General features: G+C 40.7%; 2 protein-coding genes across 2 annotated transcripts; both read right to left on the bottom strand.

The window, feature by feature from the left end:
• Positions 1-1,135: 1,135 nt before the first annotated feature.
• LOC146316588 (intestinal mucin-like protein) lies at positions 1,136-2,084 on the bottom strand. The gene is made up of 4 exons (XM_084734044.1): positions 1,994-2,084; positions 1,861-1,900; positions 1,656-1,779; positions 1,136-1,481 (listed from the first exon to the last, which is right to left on the bottom strand). The coding sequence occupies exons 3-4, from the start codon at positions 1,748-1,750 to the stop codon at positions 1,274-1,276; spliced, it is 303 nt and encodes a 100-aa protein (XP_084590170.1). The 5' UTR covers positions 1,751-1,779; positions 1,861-1,900; positions 1,994-2,084; the 3' UTR covers positions 1,136-1,273.
• Positions 2,085-2,332: 248 nt separating this feature from the next.
• Positions 2,333-24,921, bottom strand: muc2.1 (mucin 2.1). Its single transcript, XM_084734087.1, has 39 exons — positions 24,827-24,921; positions 24,442-24,697; positions 24,231-24,345; positions 20,744-20,834; positions 20,504-20,637; positions 20,185-20,401; positions 19,770-19,895; positions 19,550-19,664; positions 19,306-19,456; positions 19,081-19,194; positions 18,916-18,985; positions 18,659-18,796; positions 17,955-18,116; positions 17,706-17,800; positions 17,495-17,621; positions 17,118-17,373; positions 16,938-16,990; positions 16,746-16,849; positions 16,455-16,606; positions 16,186-16,324; positions 15,308-15,418; positions 15,017-15,196; positions 14,390-14,629; positions 14,134-14,290; positions 13,475-13,603; positions 13,005-13,261; positions 5,679-12,560; positions 5,372-5,546; positions 5,028-5,275; positions 4,702-4,885; positions 4,399-4,609; positions 4,105-4,280; positions 3,815-3,884; positions 3,515-3,615; positions 3,392-3,423; positions 3,122-3,299; positions 2,900-3,001; positions 2,774-2,814; positions 2,333-2,644 (listed from the first exon to the last, which is right to left on the bottom strand). Exons 1-39 carry the CDS (start codon positions 24,903-24,905, stop codon positions 2,471-2,473), a joined length of 12,342 nt encoding a protein of 4,113 aa, XP_084590213.1. The 5' UTR covers positions 24,906-24,921; the 3' UTR covers positions 2,333-2,470.
• Positions 24,922-27,399: the final 2,478 nt, after the last annotated feature.

The following is a 27,399-nucleotide window of genomic DNA, read 5'->3' as shown; positions in this document are numbered from 1 at the left end:
TTTCCAGAGGTTTTAAGGTCACCACTGAATCCAGCTTTTCAATTTAAACATATTTCTTTTAGGACTGGTGGATATGCTATTGTCACTATAAAGCTTTGATATGCAAATACCAACAGATCATTGGTTTTCTGCCATGACAACTTTCATTTCCATTCTTTAAATCTTCAAAACATCTATCTAGTCTATATGGTATCAAGTGTGATATATAGTGTATAGTGTCATCTTTTTTTTTTTGGTCAAACACGCATTGGCAGGGATGGAGATTAAAAAAAACCTGGGATAACTGCTAATTATGCCTTTGACTTTGATAACTGTATGACTGCTATGTATAATGTTATGCAGAACCGACTGGTCTGTTTAAACATCATTACTGTGAAATATCTGGAGGTGGAGTTGCATATGGTGAGTGCAGGGCAAAGTCCTGCAGGCTAGGACCTAGTTAGCTTGCATTTTGCTTGGGAGTGCATAATATCTCAGTATTTTAAAGCTATACCATGATATACAATATATCTTGACATGTTTTCTCTCAAACAACATACCATAAATACTGACGATCTTACAGAATATGATGCATTACTTTAGATTAAATTACCCAACAGTATATAAAGTAGGGCTGGACAAAGTTAAATATCAACTTACTCTTGAACAAATATCGCTATCAGTATTGCAACAATTTTGTTTGAATTGTGGGGAAATGTGTGTGAAATGATGCACAGCGTATCTAGAATATTTCCATTTAACAGAATGATGCATCTATGGAAATCCTGGATTTGTTAATATAGCTTCAATGAACAACTGGAACAAGCTGATAAAAAATAAGTGTGAAATAAGATGTTCCCAGCGGAATGACGTGACCCCTCTCCATCCCTCTGTGGGCTGGAACTTAAGTTCAGAACAACGCCACCTTCCTCACTCTCAACATCCTGCTGTATTCAGTTCTATTGTTCAGTTTGCCACCCATGTTTTCTTTGATAGAAAAAGTCAGTGTACTTTGCTTTCATTATGAAGAACCACATAATTCTATCTTTTAAAATTCTACTACTCAAAATACTTTTGAAAAATAAATATAATGTATTAATCCAATAAGCAAACACTAAAAAATAGAAACAAGACAATAGATGAAATGACACTTAAACAGAGTTGCATATTTTTATTTTAAGTGATAAATAATCTCTCTACAATGGTAATTGCTTTGCAAGAGATGTAATGATTGTTAAGACAGTATGAGAGGAAACTTAGACATCCTACATCCATTGATGTGATGACATTTTTATTACACCAGAGTGAAGCTTCGCCTCCTGCGAGCAGGTGCAGGCACTTTGGTGCAGTCTGTGTTACCACAGCTACACTCCTCCACATAGATGTATGTGTGGGGAACCACATCTCCATTCAAGCAGCGCAAGTTAACAGTGCGATTGCTGGAACGAGCCTCCTTACAGCAGGAGCAAGAATGCTGCATTGTAGCTGCTGCTTCAGAGTATCTGATGGAAGCAAAGAAGGGCCTGATTAAAATACTCAAAATCTGCACAGAATGTACCTTTAAGGTCCAGTGTGTAGGATTAAGTAACATCACGTGGTCTATTATGTCAACCTTTAACATTGTCACATTTGTGACTTTCCAGAGGAATGAGATATATTAATAACGTCATCCTTACTTGGTGAAAGTGTTGCAGGATCCTTCACAATATGGCATATCGACCACATGATCAGACCGACAGCCCTTGTGCATAACGTGGGTTTCCATGGTCATTATCCTGCAGGCCTTCTCCTTCTCCACACCTTTTCAAAAGACACACACGATTAGCTTCTTTTCATTTGAGTACCTTTTACCTCAAAGTAAAAAAGAAAAGTCATACTCACAAATTTTACAACAGCCATTTGCTGCAGTCTGAATTGTGTCCTAAGGCAGAAAACAGAAAACATCAACAAACTTTGTTTTAACCCATGTTCTCACAGATACAGTGAATTCAGATTTGTTGAAAGTGATACTTACAGGATGGCAGTTGCTCTGCTGGAATGGTGGGCAGACAATGTGTGAAGTGAGAGCTGTTAAAGTCTCACCGCTTTTAACGCACGTGAAATGCTCACACTTATTCTCAGGTGGTGACCAGGTTTGTCTTTGCTGGAGGACAGTGAGATGAATGTACACACACACACACACACACACACACACACACACACACACACACACACACACACACACACACACACACAAACCAGGATAATAAACACAGACATCAAAATACTGAGGAACTTTAGGCTATTAAACATGAACATGTGAAATCGCAGTCAAAAGAGATGATCCAGCTTACCTCCAAGAGCTTCTTGGTACCATTAATATTGAGGACACATTGAGTCTGTACACACTTCCCACAGCATTCATCTGAATCAGTTTCCACATATTCATATCCCTGAGAGAAGAGGGGAGTTAAGATCACCCTTTCAATAAACACATTCTGAGGAAAAAAAGTTATATTGTATGCATTGTGTGTTTGAGCACAATGGCTGTGTTTTTTCTTACCAAGTCACAGTTTTCTTGACATTGCCGAAACTGGCAAGATATCTTGAAGAGACCAGATTTGGGGTCAACTTCATTTGTACAAGTACAATCCTGACAAGTCATCACAGGAACTGTCGAACCATGCTAGTAAAAAAAAGAGGAAGTGTAGTTATACTTCTGTTTATATCCATACAAAGCTGTTGCAGTGCAACAGAAATCATTAAATGACAAAATATGTGACAAATCATTGTCATGTTTTCTTTTCTTATTTACCTGGTATTCAACTTCTTTGTGGACACAGACTTTTTTAGGCTCTAGAAAAAAGTAAGACAATGGAATTACAGAAAAGTGTCATCATTAGATTTTATATAAATTCAAACTGTGAATTAATGAGCTCACCACATGTACGTTCTGGACAGCATTTTCCATCAGGAACACTGACAACTGGCAGATATCCAACTGGACAGTTGCTGATGGCTGGACAATTCTGGCTGTGACATTCTGTGGACATGATAAAACAGTGATAGTACATAGTTAACAGGCATCCTGAGCAATCATTATCATTGTACAGATTTCTGAAAACTCCAGAAGGCAAATGTGCATTGATGTTAGGTGACTTACGACAAACCAAGGCAGAACAGCATGGGTCCGATGGATTAGTTTGGTTGACAAGGACAAACCCTGGACCAGTGCAGTTTGTTAGAGGTGGTGCTGGGCACACCTTTGGCTGGCAGGTCACAGTCTTGGTGGATTCCTTACAGATGCAGTTTTGGCATTTGTACTCAAACCTCTCATTAAACTGAAAGAATAAACAACATGAGTGACTTAACTCTTTTTCAAGAAAAAACAATTTCTGATTTTCACTGAACATGAAGAGAAGACTTAGCTCACCTCACGAGGAATGCCCTCGGGATCAAGACATCCTGTTGGAAAAAGAACAATCCTGTAGGACTTCATGAATGATATGATATATTCAGCTCAATGATAAGACTTGAAGATATACACCACACTTACCACACTTGTCAACACATATACCAGACTCTTTGTTGAAGAGTTTCATTCCATCAGGACAAAAGCAGCCCTCTGTAGTGAAGTTTGTGGTTGGTTCATTAGGACTATAATATTGAGAAAGAACAGATAGTTATTTCTTTCAGATCTCTAAACACTGTTCACTTAATACACTGCATTCTACTCTGCTTATTACCATTATGCTGTTAACAATAGATATCTATTGGCACTATCCATCATGATTCTAGTCTGAGGAAATGCTAATGTGAACTATAAAAGGCACACTCTGTTGTTATTTTAACTTACTTGTCTTCACAGGTTGGCTGTTCTGCAGGACCACATGGCTTGTAAACTTTGTCCGATGGGCAGTCACCAGCTGTAAGTTGGTTGGTTATGGTTGGTTGGTTATGATTATTTACAAGTTAGTACTTAGCAATATCAAATTAGAAAAAAATTAAAGAAAATCATTTTAAACCCTTAATTTGAACTATAATTATTTTGTTGATGACCTTGCTGTGCTGGCATTTTGCCTTTGTGTCCTTGAAAAATTGAATACCAAAGTGCCCTGAAAATTATGAAACACCAGGCTCACTTACCACACAGTTTGGTGTGATTCCTCCAGTGAAGGCAAACCCCAGCCTGAGCACAGGCTGCAGCATAAGTCTGCAAACTTGTGCACTCTACTGCTGGGTTGGAAACATGGCAGCTATCAAAAACACAACCTTGGTAGAATTTGTCAGGATCAACAAAGGGATGGCACTCTGCAAAAACACTGTGAAAGCAAAGCACAAACACAAAAACACACAAAAAAAAGTTATTGTGGTTTAACTGCAATGTGTCAAGGATATGGGGATGAATATCAACTATTACAGTAACTGGATAATGCCAACCTGCTCTTAAGCAGATCACATATGGAGTCTGGCTTGCATGGGCTTAAGGTTGGTGGAGGTTCAGGTTTACTGGTGGGCACTACAGAGGGTAGCTGGCAGTTGGGTTGGTAAATATGTTTTGCTGGCCAATAGTCAGCCATCACGGCACAACTTTCCACCAGCTTGCCTCCAGGCAACATGCAGTCATCAGCCTGGTTATTATTGCATGTTCCTGACAATAGAGTCACAAAACAGTTAACATTACAATCTAACCTCAAATAAATATTTTACCAATATTGCCACTAAAGAGAAAGATGGTCTTACCACAATGGCCCTGTGTGTTTTTGCCAAAGTATTGAAATGGAAGGGTGACACTAAAACCAGTTATTCCAAATGTAATGACCACATTTAGATGAGGGATCTCCAAAATCAAGTTCAAGCCAGAATTTAAGACCTTAACACCTAGATGTGAATAAGGCAGTTTCAAAGGGGTCCCATCTTTGAGTGCCTACAGGGAAAATAGTAAATTGACTGAATAACAAGAAAAAATACATATACTATGACAAAATACTCCATCATTACTATTTCATTTACACAATCAGTAACAGGAATGGAAGAATGTACAATACAGACCACATGACCATATATACCTCCAACTGCGCTGCTCCAATAAGGTTATGATTCATGAGTGTGATGACTTGTGATTTGAATGATACAATTATTGATCGTGGACAAGAAACATCTTCAGTGGGATCACAATATACATTGTCAATGTAAATCTTCAAGTCAAATTTTGCTGAAATCTCTTCCATCAAGACATAAGTACAGTTGCCTTGATAACTGTAGTAGAGTCCATCAAAAGTGATGTAATGGGGATCTCCCCAGCCTTCACATACACCTGAAAAGAAACAGAAGTTAAGAATCTGACATTTATTTAAGCAAAACCTGTGTAAATAAATACGTCATACATGCTTTTAATAACAGAGTGGCTTACAGTCACAAGCGTAATGTTTACAGCAGTGGTATTCGTCATCAACAAGAACTGGTTTCTTCCCATTGGTACAAGTGATAGTCTCAAGGGGTGGGCATTCAAATGGAATTATTTCAATTATATTGTCCTCAATGCATCTAGCCATGATGCAGTCGCACAAATGGAAGGTTTCATTTTGCTGATGTAAAGAGAAAAAGAAGGAGACAATTCTTGTAAAGCCTTTTCATACATAAATATGCAGTGTTACATATATTCTAATAATGACATAAAATAATACATTGTAATGTGTTAGATAAATAAAAATTCTTACTGTTACATTCCAAGTGGGACACACAGGTGGAGATTCAGTTGTAGTAGTAGATTCAGTTGGAGGGGTCGTAGCTCTTGTGGCGGTAGTTGGCGATTCAGTTGAGGTAGTAGATTCAGTTGGTGGGGTCGTAGATCTTGTGGCGGTAGTTGGTGACTCTGTTGTAGCAGTAGATTCAGTTGATGGGGTTGTAGATATTGTGGTGGTAGCTGGCGATTCAGTTGTAGTGCTAGATTCAGTTCGCGGGGTCGTAGATCTTGTGGTGGTTGTTAGTGATTCAGGTGTAGTACTAGATGCAGTTGGCGGGGTCGTAGATCTTGTGGTGGTAGTTGGCGATTTAGGTGTAGTAGTAGATTTAGTTGGCGAGGTTGTAGATCCTGTGGTGGTAGTTGGCGATTCAATTGTAGTAGTAGATTCAGTTGGCAGGGTCGTAGATGTTGTGCTGGTCTTTGGCGATTCAGTTGTAGTAGTAGATTTAGTTGGCGGGTTCGTAGATCTTGTGGTGGTTGTTGGCGATTCAGGTGTAGTAGTAGATTTAGTTGGTGAGGTTGTAAATCTTGTGATGGTCGTTGGTGATTCGGTTGTAGTAGTAGATTCAGTTGACGGGGTCATAGAGCTTGTGGTGGTAGTTGGTGATTCAGTTGTAGTAGTAGATTCAGTTGGTGTGGTCGTAGATGTGGTGGTAGTTGGCGATTCAGTTGTAGTAATAGATTCAGTTGGTGTGGTCGTAGATGTGGTGGTAGTTGGTGATTCAGTTGTAGTAGTAGATTTAGTTGGTGGGGTCGTAAATCTTGTGGTGGTAGCTGGCGATTCAGTTGTAGTAGTAGATTCAGTTGGTGTGGTCGTTGATGTTGTGGTGGTAGTTGGCGATTCAGTTGTACTAGTAGATTCAGTTGGTGTGGTCGTAGATGTTGTAGTGGTAGTTGGCGATTCAGTTGTAGTAGTAGATTCAGTTGGTGTGGTCGTAGATGTTGTGGTGGTAGTTGGCGATTCAGGTGTAGTAGTAGATTCAGTTGGTGTGGTCGTAGATCTTGTGGTGGTAGTTGGTGATTCAGTTGTAGTAGTAGATTCAGTTGGTGTGGTCGTAGGTGTTGTGGTGGTAGTTGGCGATTCAGGTGTAGTAGTAGATGCAGTTGGCGGGGTCATAGATGTTGTGGTGGTTGTTGGGGATTCAGTTGTAGTAGTAGATGCAGTTGATGGGGTTGTAGATCTTGTGGTGATCGTTGATGATTCAGTTGTAGTAGGAGATTCAGTTGACGGGGTCGTAGATCTTGTGGTGGTCATTGGTGATTGACTTGAAGTAATTACTACAACTGGTTGGGTTCTATATCCTGTGGTGGTCGTTGGGGGTCGACTTGCAGTAATTTCTGTTGGTAATTCAGTTGGAGCAGTAGATTCAGTTGGTGTGGTCGTAGATGTTGTGGTGGTAGTTGGCGATTCAGTTGTAGTAGTAGTAGATTCAGTTGGCGGGGTTGTAGATCTTGTAGTGGTTGTTGGTGACTCAGTTGTAGTAGTAGATTCAGTTGGTGTGGTTGTAGATGTGGTGGTAGTTGGCGATTCAGTTGTAGTAGTAGATTCAGTTGGTGTGGTCGTAGATCTTGTGGTGGTAGTTGGCGATTCAGTTGTAGTAGTAGATTCACTTGGTGTGGTTGTAGATGTGGTGGTAGTTGGCGATTCAGTTGTAGTAGGAGATTCAGTTGGTGTGGTCGTAGATGTTGTGGTGGTAGTTGGCGATTCAGGTGTAGTAGTAGATTCAGTTGGCGGGGTCGTAGATGTTGTGGTGGTAGTTGGCGATTCAGTTGTAATAGTAGATTTAGTTGGTGGGGTCGTAAATCTTGTGGTGGTAGCTGGCGATTCAGTTGTAGTAGTAGATTCAGTTGGCGGGGTTGTAGATGTTGTGGTGGTAGTTGGCAATTCAGTTGTAGTAGTAGATTCAGTTGGTGTGGTCGTAGATGTTGTGCTGGTAGTTGGCGATTCAGTTGTAGTAGTAGATTCAGTTGGTGTGGTCGTAGATGTTGTGGTGGTAGTTGGCGATTCAGTTGTAGTAGTAGATTTAGTTGGTGGGGTCGTAAATCTTGTGGTGGTAGCTGGCGATTCAGTTGTACTGGTAGATTCAGTTGGTGTGGTCGTAGATGTTGTGGTGGTAGTTGGTGATTCAGGTGTAGTAGTAGATTCAGTTGGCGGGGTTATAGATGTTGTGGTGGTAGTTGGTGATTCAGTTGTAGTAGTAGATGCAGTTGGTGTGGTCGTAGATCTTGTGCTGGTAGTTGGCGATTCAGTTGTAGTAGTAGATTCAGTTGGTGTGGTCGTAGATGTTGTGGTGGTAGTTGGCGATTCAGGTGTAGTAGTAGATTCAGTTGGTGTGGTCATAGATGTTGTGGTGGTAGTTGGCGATTCAGTTGTAGCAGTAGATTCAGTTGGTGTGGTCGTAGATGTTGTGGTGGTAGTTGGCGATTCAGGTGTAGCAGTAGATTCAGTTGGTGTGGTCGTAGATGTTGTGGTCGTAGTTGGCGATTCAGTTGTAGTAGTAGATTCAGTTGGTGTGGTCGTAGATGTTGTGGTGGTAGTTGGCGATTCAGGTGTAGTAGTAGATTCAGTTGGTGGGGTCGTAGATCTTGTGGTGGTTATTGGCGATTCAGTTGTAGTAGTAGATTTAGTTGGTGGGGTCGTAGATCTTGTGGTGGTTGTTGGCGATTCAGTTGTAGTAGTAGATTCAGTTGGCGGGGTCGTAGATCTTGTGGTAGTAGTTTGCGATTCAGTTGTAGTAGTAGATTCAGTTGGTGTGGTTGTAGATGTGGTGGTAGTTGGCGATTCAGTTGTAGTAGTAGATTCAGTTGGTAGGGTTGTAGATCTTGTGGTAGTCGTTGGTGACTCAGTTGTAGTAGTAGATTCAGTCGGTGGGGTCGTAGATCTTGTGCTGGTCGTTGGCGATTCAGTTGTAGTAGTAGATGTAGTTGGTGGGGTCGTAGATGTTGTGGTGGTAGTTGGCGATTCAGTTGTAGTAGTAGATTCAGTTGGTGGGGTCGTAGATCTTGTGGTGGTAGCTGGCGATTCAGTTGTACTGGTAGATTCAGTTGGTGTGGTCGTAGATGTTGTGGTGGTAGTTGGTGATTCAGGTGTAGTAGTAGATTCAGTTGGCGGGGTCATAGATGTTGTGGTGGTAGTTGGTGATTCAGTTGTAGTAGTAGATGCAGTTGGTGTGGTCGTAGATCTTGTGCTGGTAGTTGGCGATTCAGTTGTAGTAGTAGATTCAGTTGGTGTGGTCGTAGATGTTGTGGTGATAGTTGGCGATTTAGGTGTAGTAGTAGATTCAGTTGGTGTGGTCGTAGATGTTGTGGTCGTAGTTGGCGATTCAGTTGTAGTAGTAGATTCAGTTGGTGTGGTCGTAGATGTTGTGGTGGTAGTTGGCGATTCAGGTGTAGTAGTAGATTCAGTTGGTGTGGTCGTAGATGTTGTGGTCGTAGTTGGCGATTCAGTTGTAGTAGTAGATTCAGTTGGTGTGGTCGTAGATGTTGTGGTGGTAGTTGGCAATTCAGGTGTAGTAGTAGATTCAGTTGGCGGGGTCGTAGATGTTGTGGTGGTAGTTGGTGATTCAGTTGTAGTAGTAGATGCAGTTGGTGTGGTCGTAGATCTTGTGCTGGTAGTTGGCGATTCAGTTGTAGTAGTAGATTCAGTTGGTGTGGTCGTAGATGTTGTGGTGGTAGTTGGCGATTCAGGTGTAGTAGTAGATTCAGTTGGTGTGGTCATAGATGTTGTGGTGGTAGTTGGCGATTCAGTTGTAGCAGTAGATTCAGTTGGTGTGGTCATAGATGTTGTGGTGGTAGTTGGCGATTCAGGTGTAGTAGTAGATTCAGTTGGTGTGGTCGTAGATGTTGTGGTCATAGTTGGCGATTCAGTTGTATTAGTAGATTCAGTTGGTGTGGTCGTAGATGTTGTGGTGGTAGTTGGCGATTCAGGTGTAGTAGTAGATTCAGTTGGTGGGGTCGTAGATCTTGTGGTGGTTGTTAGCGATTCAGTTGTAGTAGTAGATTTAGTTGGTGGGGTCGTAGATCTTGTGCTGGTCGTTGGCGATTCAGTTGTAGTAGTAGATGTAGTTGGTGGGGTCGTAGATGTTGTGGTGGTAGTTGGCGATTCAGTTGTAGTAGTAGATTTAGTTGGTGGGGTCATAGATCTTGTGGTGGTAGCTGGCGATTCAGTTGTACTGGTAGATTCAGTTGGTGTGGTCGTAGATGTTGTGGTGGTAGTTGGTGATTCAGGTGTAGTAGTAGATTCAGTTGGCGGGGTCATAGATGTTGTGGTGGTAGTTGGCGATTCAGTTGTAGCAGTAGATTCAGTTGGTGTGGTCGTAGATGTTGTGGTGGTAGTTGGCGATTCAGGTGTAGTAGTAGATTCAGTTGGTGTGGTCGTAGATGTTGTGGTCGTAGTTGGCGATTCAGTTGTAGTAGTAGATTCAGTTGGTGTGGTCGTAGATGTTGTGGTCGTAGTTGGTGATTCAGTTGTAGTACTAGATTCAGTTGGTGTGGTCGTAGATGTTGTGGTGGTAGTTGGCGATTCAGGTGTAGTAGTAGATTCAGTTGGTGGGGTCGTAGATCTTGTGGTGGTTGTTGGCGATTCAGTTGTAGTAGTAGATTTAGTTGGTGGGGTCGTAGATCTTGTGGTGGTTGTTGGCGATTCAGTTGTAGTAGTAGATTCAGTTGGCGGGGTCGTAGATCTTGTGGTGGTAGTTGGCGATTCAGTTGTAGTAGTAGATTCAGTTGGTGTGGTTGTAGATGTGGTGGTAGTTGGCGATTCAGTTGTAGTAGTAGATTCAGTTGGTAGGGTTGTAGATCTTGTGGTAGTCCTTGGTGACTCAGTTGTAGTAGTAGATTCAGTTGGTGGGGTTGGTGGTTTTGTTGTCGTGGTTGGCTCTGGACTTAAAGTGGAAGATGTTGTTGGTAGGGTTGAAGTGTTTACACATATAGGACAACATACTCTGATCTCATAGTTAAAGCATTTATATGGACGGTCTGTCTGGTCCTGCTGTCTACATATTAAACCTATGTTCACATCACAACTGACAACTTGTCCAGTCTCATTTCGAAATTCAATGAAATCCTTATCAGGATTGTCTACAGATCTACAGTGGATGTCAATAGGATTTTCACATATATATCTACCCCTATTTGTTATGTTTTCATATGTTTCCCAGTCATTTTTGTCCTCTATGGGGTTATGCACATCATACCACTCTGACCATTCACATCCTGGAATACATGGTGTAGTGGCAGAAGTTATAGTGGTTGTAGTAGTCGGTTCAGTTGTAGTAGGTGGTTTTGTTGATGAGATTGTAGATCTTGTGGTGGTAGTTGGTGATTCAGTTGTAGTAGCAGATTCAGTTGGCGGGGTCGTAGATCTTGTGCTGGTCGTTGGCGATTCAGTTGTAGTAGTAGATTCAGTCGGTGGGGTCGTAGATCTTGTGGTGGTAGTTGGTGATTCAGTTGTAGTAGTATATTCAGTCGGTGGGGTCGTAGATCTTGTGCTGGTCATTGGCGATTCAGTTGTTGTAGTAGATGTAGTTGGTGGGGTCGTAGATCTTGTGGTGGTTGTTGGCGATTCAGGTGTAGTAGTAGATTCAGTTGGCGGGGTCATAGATGTTGTGGTGGTAGTTGGCGATTCAGTTGTAGCAGTAGATTCAGTTGGTGTGGTCGTAGATGTTGTGGTGGTAGTTGGCGATTCAGGTGTAGTAGTAGATTCAGTTGGTGTGGTCGTAGATGTTGTGGTCGTAGTTGGCGATTCAGTTGTAGTAGTAGATTCAGTTGGTGTGGTCGTAGATGTTGTGGTCGTAGTTGGTGATTCAGTTGTAGTACTAGATTCAGTTGGTGTGGTCGTAGATGTTGTGGTGGTAGTTGGCGATTCAGGTGTAGTAGTAGATTCAGTTGGTGGGGTCGTAGATCTTGTGGTGGTTGTTGGCGATTCAGTTGTAGTAGTAGATTTAGTTGGTGGGGTCGTAGATCTTGTGGTGGTTGTTGGCGATTCAGTTGTAGTAGTAGATTCAGTTGGCGGGGTCGTAGATCTTGTGGTGGTAGTTGGCGATTCAGTTGTAGTAGTAGATTCAGTTGGTGTGGTTGTAGATGTGGTGGTAGTTGGCGATTCAGTTGTAGTAGTAGATTCAGTTGGTAGGGTTGTAGATCTTGTGGTAGTCCTTGGTGACTCAGTTGTAGTAGTAGATTCAGTTGGTGGGGTTGGTGGTTTTGTTGTCGTGGTTGGCTCTGGACTTAAAGTGGAAGATGTTGTTGGTAGGGTTGAAGTGTTTACACATATAGGACAACATACTCTGATCTCATAGTTAAAGCATTTATATGGACGGTCTGTCTGGTCCTGCTGTCTACATATTAAACCTATGTTCACATCACAACTGACAACTTGTCCAGTCTCATTTCGAAATTCAATGAAATCCTTATCAGGATTGTCTACAGATCTACAATGGATGTCAATAGGATTTTCACATATATATCTACCCCTATTTGTTATGTTTTCATATGTTTCCCAGTCATTTTTGTCCTCTATGGGGTTATGCACATCATACCACTCTGACCATTCACATCCTGGAATACATGGTGTAGTGGCAGAAGTTATAGTGGTTGTAGTAGTCGGTTCAGTTGTAGTAGGTGGTTTTGTTGATGAGATTGTAGATCTTGTGGTGGTAGTTGGTGATTCAGTTGTAGTAGCAGATTCAGTTGGCGGGGTCGTAGATCTTGTGCTGGTCGTTGGCGATTCAGTTGTAGTAGTAGATTCAGTCGGTGGGGTCGTAGATCTTGTGGTGGTAGTTGGTGATTCAGTTGTAGTAGTATATTCAGTCGGTGGGGTCGTAGATCTTGTGCTGGTCATTGGCGATTCAGTTGTTGTAGTAGATGTAGTTGGTGGGGTCGTAGATCTTGTGGTGGTTGTTGGCGATTCAGTTGTAGTAGTAGATTCAGTTGGTGTGGTCGTAGATGTTGTGGTGGTAGTTGGCGATTCAGGTGTAGTAGTAGATTCAGTTGGCGGGGTCGTATTTGTTGTGGTGGTAGTTGGCGATTCAGTTGTAGTAGTAGATTCAGTTGGTGTGGTCGTAGATGTTGTGGTGGTAGTTGGCGATTCAGTTGTAGTAGTAGATTCAGTTGGCGGGGTTGTAGATGTTGTGGTGGTAGTTGGCGATTCAGTTGTAGTAGTAGATTCAGTTGGTGTGGTCGTAGACGTTGTGCTGGTAGTTGGCGATTCAGTTGTAGTAACAGATTCAGTTGGTGTGGTCGTAGATGTTGTGGTGGTAGTTGGCGATTCAGTTGTAGTAGGAGTTTCAGTTGGTGTGGTTACAGGTGTAGTAGTAGCAATAGTAGTTGGTGGTGTTGATGGTCGGGGTGTTGTAAAATTGCAGGTTTCATTTATATGTATCACTGTTCTATTAATGCAGATTGCATAGTAGCACATTTCCAGGTTGTCAGTCACATTGTAAATAACTTCATTTTCCTCATATATTTTCCCTTCGTAAATACAATACGGACAGTCCTTCACACACTCCTGCTCCTCTTCATCAAATATGGGAGTATCTTCTGGGCACACAGGGTAACAGCCTGTAAGAATAACAGCATACAACATCATTAATGTACATTATTTTTTGACAGTAAAATCATTGTGTTTACATTATATTTTACTCTTTGACATTGGGACAGCAAGATGGTCTATAACATCCATTCTTTTCTGTTTCACAAATTGGAATTGTACAACATTAGGAATTTAACACATTGATTAGATGTACCGTGAGACATTGTGAGTTCCCCTCTTACCTTCCAGGTTGGGTATAGGGTTGATACAAACTCCTTGTGGATTTAAACAGGTCTTGTAGCATGGTGTGTGACAAGGGTTGTAGTGCCACGTGCAGTTGCCTGGGCTGTTATAGTAATCACAAAAGACAGCTAGAAGGAAAAGATATATGTTATGATTTTAATAAAGGGAACTGATTCAAATAAGTGGATTAATCTCTTATAAAGCTTGACTCAGTGAAAGAGAACTAAAACTTAAATTCCACCTAATACATGCTCAAATTGTATTTCTTTGAGAGCTTCCAGATTCCATTTAGTTTTAAATAAATTCAGGAAGCTATCTTTGACTCAGAATGACAGAAAACTACCATGGATAATAATAAAGGACGAAGCTTATTTTTGAATAACGAACTCAAGACAATTTAAAAAATGAATTGAATAATACTTTGTATCTTAAGTTATACTACATTAAGTATTCATTTATCTAAAGGCATTATTTACACATATCATAGCAGTCTTTTATATTATATCCTATTTATAAAGGAAAGAAGCCATGCTCATACATACATCTTAAAAGATCATTAAATTCAGGGATCATAAGTATTTGTGGACCTGTAAACAGGACTTTGGACTGAAGAGACTCATAAACTTTAGCTTAATATGAGAGTAAAATGTTTACTTACGACAGATTTCTGGAGTTCTCCATGCAACACAGACGCCCTCCTCATTGCAAGCTTGAGCATAAGCTGCAACTGCTGTGCAGAAACACTCACAGTCTCCTCCAGTGTCACAGGCACATGAGTCTTTCACACAGTTTTCATAAAATGGATGGTAATCTACCTGTTATCAAAATATATGATCGGTTTCTTTAAAATGTATTGCATTCTTTCAACCATGGGGAAGTAAATCATGATAAAATAGCGACAAATCTGTCATTACCTTTCTGTGACACTCTTTGAAAGTATCTCCGGCTATAATGCTGCACATCATTTTTGCCCAGGGATGTCGATTGGGTTTTGCATCACAAGGGTCAGGATTCCCTTCCACATCTGAGCAGCTGCTTGACACTTTCCAGCTGTTTGCAAATTCTAACAGATTGCTCACTACCATCTGACTCTGAGTGGTGAAGTCGTTCTGTGCATCACCATCAAAATTTCCACAAAGGCCACATACTGCCCCCTGTGCAGCCAGACAGAAGGGGTAAGTGACTTCATTTACATGAGGACAATATGCAAAATTAGTACTCTGACATTACAAGGAACAAGTACATTCCAGGAATTAATATACTTGTATCATGTCGACAAACAGGATATCCTCTTTACTGCATTTATTTGGAATATTGTAATAAGTGCCTCAAGGATTTTTTCAGTAATCTTAATATATCAATACTATTGTTGTCCTATAAAGCTTTTTAAGTGGTTTAAGAAAACAGTTGGCAAAGATAGCTAAAGTGCAGATTTAAAAAAGATGGCACACCATGTCAAAGTTTCTCTAAATAAAGTTCTAAATACTTAAGAGATGTAAGAGATTTCAGTGATCATCACTAAAACAATTCCTGTGACTCACGTTGTGCTGTGGCTCCAGGAGGATGCGAACAGCTGTTTTGCGATCCCACATGACTGCCAGACCAATCTCAGATTCAATCACCAGATACAAGCCAACCCTCCTTATTCTGTATGAAATATGAGTGCCATGTCCCAGGTCCTCCTCTTCATATTTTCCCTTTGACAGCTTGACTTGCTTTCGCTGTAATATTAAGGAGATTTCCGTTGCATTCCTTGTAATGTAAAAAATGCTGTCTGATTCATGCATGTTTTAGGCACAGAATACATATCGGATTTTGGTATTGGGTCTTACCCCCAGTTGGATTCTGACAGATTTGGAGCATCTGGTGCCTGTAGTTCCACATTCCACATTTTCTGTCATAACTCCAAAGTTGTTCTGTGCTGTTTTATTGCCACATTTGTTCTTAAAAGAGAGAGAACCATTTAAAATTAAGTATCTTTACTTCACAGGAGACAGAAACTGATCAAATTTAACTTCAACTTGCCCTTCACTAGTCCACACTACTTTAAGAGCGATAAAAAAGCTAGAACATAAAACAAAGCTGTAATTCATCTCCAACAAGATCATCTAGTTATCTATATTTTTCATTTATAGTTCTTATTATGACAAGCATTCATCTTAAAGTCAATGGATATGAACATACAATAGTTGATGCAAACATTAAATAATGACTGTCTCTGAAGCCTGGTGTTCAAGTTAAGCAATAATGTAGAATTATAACATCATATCAATGGATTTCTGACATGAAGCCTGTGTGGACATAATATATTAAAAATAACAGTTGGCTGTGTCCAAAATCAATCCCTATTTACTGTATCGTGCACTGTAACACATTTAATCTCATTTACGCTCATTTTATTTGGCTGTTGAGTGAATATTGAATGTAAATATTTATCTATTATACAGTACAAAAAGTAGCGTTGATGGCATGTATACTACTTTCTGCTGACAATCGTACACAGCAATGCTCCACATTTTATTGATCAAGATTTACAACTACAACTCAATAGCTGTTAGTGATGATGCAAAAGTAAGTTCATTCTCATTTTACTGCTCACTAATAAGTAAACAAGTGAGTGTCCACTATACAGGGATAAGTCAATCAGTGAACACAGGAGTGATTTCAGACACAGCCTGTTATTTGAATGACTTTGACATGCTTTGTTTACCTTGACAGCAACATATTCACAATGTCCTTGAAACCCATATGTTTTCTTATCAAATGTATTGTAGTGGCCACTCCCATAAATAATGCATGTTCCAGGACATTTTTTTTCTGTGCACTCCCAAATTCCACTTTTGCAGGTACTAGATGTATCAGAAATGGTTGAAAATACAAAGAAGAACAGTGTTTTTAATGCTGCAATTAAGTACAACATACAGGATGATATGATAATATTTGTTCATAGGATATGTATGATTAAAAACAAGGTCATACCAGTTATTGCACTGGTGACGGATTTGTGCTCCAGGGGCATAAAGATGTCCATCATGTTGACATGGACATTGATGTTCTTTCACACAGGAACCTTTGCCATCATCAAGGAGGCCACCTGGACACTGACACCCTGATTCACACTCTGTGGAGTCCTGGGAAGACAGATGAAAAATCACAGTGAACATTATTGATCCTGTTAGACATTACTGTTTAACATAGTCTCCACCATTTAACTGAGGAAATAAAACATTACATCCAGTTATATGAGACACAGCAGCAAATATAGCTCACACAAGCATCGCTGTCCAGATTTAAACAAGTTCGAGCACACTGCAGTCCAGGCTCTCCTGTGCCCGCAGTGGAGCAGTTGAAGAATACTTTTGGAGGGCGGCATGCTACAACACAAGTAGAAACCAATTTAACATTGTAATAACCACATGCTTGTGTTGTGGTGAAGAAAAGAAAAAAACAAAAAAAACTTACTGAATGAGCGGGCTCTCCAAGAATGGCAACGAAGCATTCCATTGGTGCAAACACTAGAAAAAGATACCAAAGATTTTGCAACACAAAGTCTCATATATTGCAGATATAATCATGCTAATCCTCATTATAAGATAAGTGATATGAAGTCCAGTGTTGCCAAATTGGAAACAACTGACTCACCAGTGTTCGTCATTGATGTTGATAGACTTTCCTGGCTTAATGTAGCCTTCATTATGGTAGCAGGAACATTTTGCCATGGGGACGCAGATGCCATTTTCATTTAAGTAGAGACCCTCAGCACAAGAGCAGCCATCCACAGGCAAGAAGTCAGAAGTGCAGCTCTGCTGCTTTGAGCCCAGTGATCTGCAAGTTAACTGGCATCTCTGATGCTGGTATGAGAAGGTCTGAGATTCTGGGCAGCTCCTTGTGTATTTATCTGTTTAGTGCACAATGTAATGCTGGTTACTTAGCATAGTTTTACGACCAACTTATGAAAGGGACAGTGATCATAAACTCATCATTTAGCGTTGCCTCAGCATAATAAAAGAAATTCTTACCACACACGTTCTGTCTCCAGTCTGTCAAGAACACGTCCTTTGATGAACAAGCTCGTGCATAGGAGGAGAAGACGGCACAGAGGCAGGCCTCACTCTTCTCACAGTTACAGCTTGCATAAATGCATCGCTGCAAAAGACAGACACTTTAAGAAAATTACAGTCCCATTCAACCTGAATTACATGAAAGACACAGAGAAAGGTTTTGCTGTACCTTGTGGTACAGCTCTGGATCCACCGCTGAATGACACTGTGCAAAGGTGCTGTTTTTCTTTAATAGCAAGGCGCACCAGTGTTTGGCGTACCACTCTGAGAATGGAGAAACAATTCATCTAAAATTCTGTTCAACCGTCTACTTTAACATGACATACTTGCAGACAACAAACAATCTGAGAATAAAAAAAAATACACAAATAAAAAACAGTAAAGATAAACAGTAGAATAATCAACCACTGCATGTTACCATTTTCCACACTGAGGGCACAGGGGTCATCAAGTCTTTCCTCTCTGTTTTGACACATGTTTGTTTTCCAAGAGTTACAAAAAGTTGCTGCTGTTCCCTCCACGATGCCCTGAGGAGTCTTCATGTCATCAGACAGCACCATGTTGTAGTTCCCACATAAACCTGAAGAAACCAAATACTTTATGATTGAATACGAATTTCATCATCATCATGTATATTTAAAGCAAAATCCACCCACTATATAACTTAATCATGCATTTATCTACTACTTTATCTATCTCTATTTACTTTACTTTTTTTTGGTTTGTCATATTTTTTGGTTTTGCATATTTGCAAGGATTCAGGGGTGGAATGAAGAAGAGGGGGGCAACAGCCTTGGATATCAAAATAGTATTTCGGGGAATATATAAAAATAATGTATAACAACTACTAGATGAGATTATAGCCAAATATATTAAACAAATTTATGTCCATTTGTTCTGCACTACTTGCCCAACATATATTGTGGGGGTGTCATTAATAAATACAGTATTGACAGTTTTTTTATGGCAAACATTGTTTCATATTACACTAATAAATCAACATAACTGTTGTCATCCCCATCAGACTGCAGTATGCATGTCTACAGTGAGTAATACTTTATTGAAAATGTATGCTGGTATACTTGTTATAATGCCAGTGCTTCAGACAAATGAAAAACTTACCTCGAGTCTTTGCTTTGTAACTCTGGTCCAGCCTGACGTAGACTTGCATGATAGGCACATGCTGGATCTGAATTTGTAACCCAAAACTGGTCTGAAGCAAGATGTGAAAGGATGAAGCGTGGAATATGTTGATGTCACCTTTGAATGAGGAGAAATACAAAAAGTCAGATAATTTACTGATGTTATAGCATGAATGAAATATGACAATATCTCAGTTTCATTCAGAGTTTCTTATTGTTTCTTGTGGTGTGACTCACCTGAGTGGTACGGCAAACTGATGGTCTGCATATTCTGCTTTACTTTGCCATCAGAAGTGAACATTAATACCTGAATATAAACAGAAGTGATCATTCGAGTGTTGAAGATATCAGTGTGAATTTATTGATGTTTACAGTCTTCTTAACTGACCAGTTTTAACTCACATGGTTTCTGTCATTATTCAGCATGATTTTAACAGTCTTCAGACAAGTGTCAAACTTCTGATGCGTACAGGGTGCCAACTGAACCAGGATGGAAAACTTTGGACTTGCATTATCCTGAAATGAATACAGTGTGAGTGCAATTAAATAAAAAAACAAGCATTTATTAAACATCAGCTGATTATACATTTTCTGCCATTTAATTGTACAAAGCATTGACTCATTCACCTTGCGTTCCACCTTAGCTAGAGTGTAGTAACAGTCTCCATGGAAGGTGTAGGTTTTTCCATCAAAGGTAGTTACATGTGAACCCTCTTCAACTGCACATGTAGCAGGTGTTGGAAGACTCTTACAATCCCATCTCCCCTCAAAACATGTACTGAAACAATACAAATAATTTAAGTTAACAAAAAAACACAGTTAAGGAGACCGGATAAAATATTACACTGACGTTATGGAATATTTGACATACCATTCCTCTCTGCCCTGTCGGTAAACCTCACCAGAGTTGTAGATTTTGTTGTGCTTGCACTGACATTCAGATTGAGCAATGCATCCTCTCTCGGAAATATCATCAAACACAGTTCCTGAAGGAGACACAAGCAACACGAACATTCACAGACTTGATAGATGAGGTCTCAAAGTGAAATGGGAGATTTAAATTACAATATGCACATGGAAACAGCACCAACCAGGAGGACAGAAGCAACCATCCATTTTGTGGTCCTCACACAGTGAACTTGTGTCTTGGTGTGTGCATGTGTCCATGCAAGGGGAGCCGCTCTCTTCATAAACCATGTTGAATGGGCACATTTTAGCTGTGAAGATATGGCACAATTTTAAAAAAAAATGATGTGCTGAAGTCAGCCAGAAGAGTAGATTTCTCTGGTTTTGCTTTATGAAGTTAAAAATTCCCTTTTTCAGTGTTTTTAATACAATATAATTTATCCTCTCATCCAAGAGCAGCATGAGAAAAGTAAAAAAAAATGCTCAAAAAAGGTACACAGAGAACAATAAAACTTAGTTGTTTTTCACTGAGCTGTTTCTCCACCCGATAAAATATAAAGATGATAACAAAACAGGACAAAGGAGGACACAAAACATTACCACAGAAATCAGGTGTCCTCCAGTTGGGAGGCTGCCCTCCTGCATGGGAACACTGTCGTGAGAACTCAGACAGCGTGCTGCAGACACAGAAGTCATTTGTACTGTTGGTGCAGCCACACATGTCCTGCACGCAGGCCTGGATGTAAGGTTCAGGGTCGATCTGTTTGGTGCAGGAGCTCCAAGACTTTGAACGCAACATCTGGTTGCAGGTGGTTTGCTTAAAGGGAAAAAGAGAATAATACAGATGAAGATAGTCAAATCCAAATGTATATATTACTAAATATCACTATTACTCATACTATGTGGGTAATGAACTCACAAACTCCTTGCATGAATCTGGCACGGTCACAGCTTCCAGTGATTCATCTTCCTCTTCGTACGGGTCCTCACAGTCATCATTTGGACGATGGACTTTATGTTTGTTGCCAAACTCAATGGGGCTGATTTTACGACCTGCATTCGATTGTAATTACAATGTCAAATGTCAAAGATACAGGCAACTATTGATTGAATTCATTAACACATAAAGTGAAATAACTACAAAGTAAATAAAATATACCATTGTGAATGAATTCATTGTAGATAGAAACACCATTGAAGTCTCCACAAAGTCCACAAGTACGATTAACATAGTCACTATCAAGTTCCACCTGCAACACAGCAAGGATTATTAAACACTTTAACACTTACACTGCACTATTAGAAAATAAAATCAAACAAAACACCAGTGACTGTATTTATTGTGTTCATCAAGTATAACTAAATCAAGAAAGGGACTGGACTTGAGACTGGTCATGAAACAGTCTATCAGTCTAACAGTCTAACAGTTTATTTCTGATGCCTCTATATGACCTACATGGGTTAACAAGACCATCTGCAAGAAGATCAGCTCTATATAGTTATTCGCTGGGTCAGATTATCTGTGAAATCAGATTAAAGAAGCCTGCATTTACATTTTCCCAGAGGGAGTTGTAGCGAGTTGTACATTAGCTAGTTAAAAAGAAGCACAAGGTGATAATTAGGGCCCGAGCACCGAACCGGTGCGAGGACCCTATTGGAATCGCAAGAGTTATTATTCTTATTTTTCCCGTGACGACAAATAAATCGCATTTTTGGGGGCCTTATCATATTCATAGGACCGCCAAATTTGGCGGGCGCGTCAGTCCCGGCGAAAAATTACGTATTTTAAGGGTCTCGAAAATGGGCGCGGCGAATTGGCTCAATAGCGCCATCTATAGACGAGCCCCGACGGCATGTTTGTCCGACGTGCACGAAACTTGGTATACAGATAGAACACGCCGGGACGCACAAAAAAGCCTCTTGGAGCCATGGGCTAAACCCTACAGGAAGTCGGCCATTTTGGACGGCGCGGCCGATTTTGGCGTTTCGCACGTGTCGTATTTGAACGAACTCGTCCCACACGATTCGTCGTATCGACTTCAAAATCACTATGTACCATCTAGACAACATGGTGATCAAAAGTTATTGAAGGTTTACGTTTTTGATAAAGGGCCTGCGCGTCAGGTGGCGGCGAATTTTGATGTCTCGCCATGAAACAGGAAATGGCTATAATTTTGGGGTACATGGTCAGATCTGCACCAAACTTCATGTGTTTGATCAGTGTATGGGCCTGAACACAAATATATGAAAATATTCCATAATTGTCATAGCGCCCCCTGCTGGTGGCAGAAAATGACTTTTTCCGGGTTTTGACATGCTGCTCCAAATTCATTCATTATTTCTAGCTCAAATTTGGTGAAGATGACCTTAACAAGTGGGTGATGCTACATTTTGAAGGGCGTGACGGTCCGGCGAAGGGTGTCGACGCTAGAGAGCGGCGAAGGACCGCGGCCCGAAAAAACGACATATTTATCAATAACTTTTGTGTGCAAGTTCACATCGGCATGAAATTTCATGTGTGCGTGACAAGTCCCGGCCTGAATGTATGATATTAATTTCGTCGATGGGCGTGGCCAAACGGCTTGACCACGCCCTTTAAACATCAGCCCCCCCGCCACGTTTGACCGACGTGCATGAAACTTGGTACACATGTGTATCACACCCAGACGCACAAAAAAGTCTCTTGGACCCATAGGCCAAACCCCACAGGAAGTCCGCCATTTTGAATTTCCTGTTAGGTTTGGCGTTTCACTTGTCACACATTATAACAAACTCCTCCTAGAGGAAGAATCAGAATGGCTTCAAATTCGCTGGCTACCTTCTGCACCACACTCTCATCAAAAGTTACTGAAAGATATTCCTCAACTTGAAGGGCGTGGCCATAGTGTGGCGGCGAATGTTGGCGTTTCGCCATAAATTCAATTTTTTATTTTTTTGCTATAACTTCTGTATAAATAGTTCAATTTGCACCACACTTCACATGTCTGATAATAGTCTGGCCCTGAACACACCTATATGAAAATATTCCATAATTCTCATAGCGCCCCCTGTTGGCGACAGGAAATGACATGTTTTACAGTTTGAGGTCCTGATCCCAGCACGTTGACCATATGAAACTGCAATCTGGTCTGAAAAGCCTTAAGACCATGATGATGCTACATCATGAAGATCAGGGCGTCTCGTGAAACGGCGTGACCCTGGCGGCGTGGCGAAGGTCCATGTTTCACCAACACACAGGAAGTTGCTATAACTGGACTGTACATGATCAGATCTGCCTGAAACTTGACATGCTTATTAAGAGTCCCAGTCTGAACATATGGTATGAGTTTCGTCCATGTCCGTGGCCAAATGGCGTGGCCACGCCCATTAACGCGTTTCGCCAAAACACAGGAAGTGGCTTTAGCCTCCCTGTACTTGGTCAAAACTGCCTGAAACTTTACATGTTCATTAACAGTCCTGACCTGAACATGTGATATGAGTTTTGTCCATGGGCGTGGTAAAATGGCTTGACCACGCCTTTTGACGTGCGGCGCCGCAAATACTGAGTTTAACCGATGTTTACAAAAATTGGTACACATATCTATCACATGGAGATAAACAAAAAAGTCTCTTGGACCCATAGGCTAAAGTCAACAGGAAGTCCGCCATTTTCAATTTCGTGCTCAATTTTGGCATTTTTCACATGTCCTGTTTTAACTAATTCCTCCTACACAAATGTTTCAATTGACTTGAAAACTTGAGTGGACCATCTTGACAAGTGTGTGATTAAAACTTATTAAAAGATTTGGTCAGCGTTAAACGCTGTGGCTGTAGCGTGGCAGCGAATTTTGGCGTTTCGCCATGAAACAGGAAATTGCTATAAGTTTAGTGTAAATTGGCCAATCTGCATCAAACTTCACATGTGTGATAATAGGCATGCCCTGAACACATCTACGTAATACTGTGGGCATGAAATGACAGTGAATTCCTTTAAAAAGTAGTTCACCCAAAAATGAAATTGCACTAAATATCTACTCATTCCTGTGCTGATGTGAGGAGGGATGAAGATCTCCAGTACACCTGTGTGCATGTACTTCCAGTGTCAGAGACTACAGTTGACAATGAGGCTGGAAACACGGTGTAAATGGTGTCTTTTTGGGTTACATTTTACTGTCACCTCTTACAGACACTTAAATCACACCACAGGAGCGGTACGGACACATTTTCTGGGTTATTTGTGCGCACTTGAGGTCTTTGCCCATCCCCGCATCGGCACGGGGGTGAGTGGGTGTCGAGAGCCGTTTGGTTTTCAAGGTGGACTGTGGCTTCGGGACGACGTCGGACGGTCGCGGCGGCGCGTGGCCTCTCCGCCCGGGGCGGGTCCGGGCGGCGGGCGGCGGTGGCCGGCCCCCCCGAGTGGCGCGGGGGTGCTCGGGCCCGGTCACAGCTGCTTGCAGCTTTAATTTTATTTTTGACATTATATTTTGTGGTTATTTTGATGGAGACATTTCCACTTTTGTTCAAAATCAACAAACGTGAATGTTCCTTGTAGTGGTTTTAAGGAGAGCTGTGCAGATATATTTCTGCCCGGTGTATCACATCATGAGCGCTCTAATGTCCTTCACATTTCAGCAGACAGTGTAGAAGAAGTAAATATACATTTTTACCATGACTGCATCATCACCATTCCACATGACAACAATGCCCACTGAGGATTGGAGCTTGATGTAAACTGCATTCTTCTCCACTTGGACTCCTGCATTGTAGTATGGCAGTTTGACACTGGGGGAAAAAGGGATTTTTTTTTTTAAATTATAATGAATATCATCGGAAAGAGAAGTGCAGCTGCTTTCCCGGGATATTCAGCGTTTTACTCACGGAAGGCCATTCACAGTGACCAGGTTCTTGGTGAGGTGGAACAAAAGGTCATTGATGGTGACTGCCACACGACTGACTGTTGGGTTTCCATCATGCTCTTTCCTGTTCATGTGCACTGAGAACTCCTGGTAGGTCTCGTGGCAGTCTGAGGCCAGGTTGTATTCACACATACCAGGGAACTGGTACACATCACCGTCGAACGTCTTGAAGTGCTCTCTGCCCCATGTGCTGCAGATGCTGCTCACATGGTTGCGAACTGAGGAAGAGAAAGAGTTTTGAGTTACTAAATCATCCACACAACTAGCATATGTATTATCCATCTGAATGAGTGAGCAAAGCAAAATAATCCATTCACACAGTCCTGAAAAGCATTCCACAGTCTTACCCAGTCTGGCTTGGACGTCGATGACACTGACAACAGACAAAGCAAGGAAACACAACCACACACACCTCCACCTCATCATTGCCACTGTGGGTTTGCTGTTTCCAAAGCAGGTAATGGTCAGACTGCACTTGAGGGTCCTTATATAGATATTAGGCTGCACTTTTTTGCTCCCACCCTCTTTCTGAGTAGGAGCTAAAGTTTTATTGCCAAGACATGGCAAACATATGCTGAATGGATGTATGACGCCTTTCACAAGTCCAATACAATTATTCTCACATCTTCCTTATCTCTTGATTGAACGAATATGTTTGCACTTCAGTTAAGACATTTTTATTCCTAGAGGAACAGGCAGCAATAAAACAGGTTTGCTGACAGTGTCCTCCTCTATTGTAAACTTCTTTTTTCTTTAAAAAGTAGTCACATCTGGATGTAATAATAAATCAGTGTCTTGAAGTCTTAAAGCTGTGTCAGGTTTCAATAAAATGCAACTATAATTTAGAGATGTGACTTTGTTATGACATGATTAAACAGGAAATAATGAAAAAAGACATTATTGGATTATTGTGCAACCACATCACGCCCAATGTCAGCTGGAATACGTAGCTTTAGATATATATGACCAGCCCTAGTCTCAACAACGCAAAACCAATTTCATTTTCAGAAAACACTGCGGCATACATTTTAATGATAATTATAATGAAATCAACCTTTAATAATCTATAAAAGCAACAAGATAAAATAAAATCTGAATGTTTTTATTTTAAAGCTCATACAAGGAGTTTTTAACTGGTTATGAAACAATATCAATGTAATAGTGATGTCTCTATATGATGTACATATGCAAATAACACATCCACAAACAAAACTGTCTGTTTCTAGATTTTTGATCTTAATGCCTGTCACTAGGTAAAAGTCTTCTTGAAATAACCTGAAACAAGCCTGTGTTTATATTTTCTCAGGCAAAGTTGTACATTAACCAGTTAAAATGAAGCAAGAGGAGATTTTTCTTTAGATAATTTTATTTTTGATGTTATATTTTGTGGTTATTATGGAGACAACACAACTGCTTTTGTCCACAGAGGCCTCTAAAAATATAAAAGGTCTTTGCAGTAGCTTATAAGCATAAATAAATGCATTGAGGAACCAGGAGCATCCTGTCACAGTTAAAATAAAATTAAAGGAAAGTAGAGATGCACATGCTTAAACAGTGGTTTAAACAGAGTCTGCATCACACTATTTGCCATCCGCTTTACATTTGAAAGGCAGGTGGATCACTGACAGACATCCTACAACGTTTAATGTTTGCCAAACAAAACTAAAGGAATCGGTGTTTCCACAAAGGATCAGGGCAATTCTTTCAGGGCAATCATTTCTCTTCCAAGTAACATTCTTCATAGTGTTTAACAGTTGATATTTGCTATAATTTTTACCTTGGGACAGCTAATAATACATAATGAAATTAATAATTCTGTCTGAGCAGGGTTGAGAATTGCATTATGGGATGAAGTCAATAATACAGGATCATTTCAACAGTGAAAGCAGTGTTCTGCTGAATTCTGTGACCTGTCAGATTCTGTAATGCTACAGGTCCATAAGAAAAAGACTGAGGTGTTAATATGAGGTGTGGTATTAGGCATTAGGGCTCGGCTGACAGATTGTTACAACTATTTTTTTAAACCAATAAGAAAGTCATATTTAATTTAGCCACATTTCTCACATTAAGCTAATCTGAAATACATTAAAGATAGCCTTTTTTGAGCGCTAGTAGAGCTATACAGCAATATTTTTTATGAGAAGGGCCTGTTCTGTTTGTATTTCATGCATGAGGACACATATGTATACACATGAGCATGCAGGTGAAATAAAACACATTTCAGCTGACAGTTATATGCTACTTGCAAAGAAATGTGCCAGCAAAACGCTGTTAACTAGCAAATACAGATGTTAACAAGGCAGATTTCTAAATATTTAAAGGGAGAGTTCACTCCAAAATCAAAAATACATATTTTTCCTCTTACCTGTAGTGCTGTTTATCCATCTAGATTGTTTTAGTGTGAGTTGGCGAGATCGGCCATAGCGATGTCTGCCTTCTCTGGAATATAATGGAACTAGATGGCACTCCGCTTGTGGAGCTCAAAGAACCAAAAAATACATTTGAAAAACTCAACAGCAATGTCTCTTTTCAGAAATCATGAACCAGTTACTCTGCATAACCCACATACCTTGTTGTTAACAGTTTCATGCAGGAATTATTTTCTTTCTACAGAACTACACCTGCCAACCACACCACCTATCACAGAAGGAAGTGTGCAACTATTCATGGACGAGAGGCTCATGCTCGTCACCACGCTGGTGGAAATGGCTCTTTGGCTGAGCTGTAACCTCTCGTTCTTGAACAGATGCATGTTTCCTTCTGTGTGGTGATATGGTTGACCGGTTTCGGTCGGTAGAAATAACATTTTTGTTTTGTTTTGTTTGTCATTGTCCTGTGATGAATTGGTGACTTATCCAGGGTGTACCCTGCCTCTCGCCAAATGTCAGCTGGAATCGACTCCAGCACCCTGGCAGCCCGT

The sequence above is a fragment of the Lutjanus erythropterus genome, chromosome 13 (assembly GCF_056507025.1).
Source record: "Lutjanus erythropterus isolate fLutEry1 chromosome 13, fLutEry1.hap2, whole genome shotgun sequence".
NCBI lineage: Eukaryota > Metazoa > Chordata > Actinopteri > Lutjaniformes > Lutjanidae > Lutjanus > Lutjanus erythropterus.
Note: the sequence above shows the minus strand (reverse complement) of the source record. Positions and strands in the feature narration are given on the sequence as shown.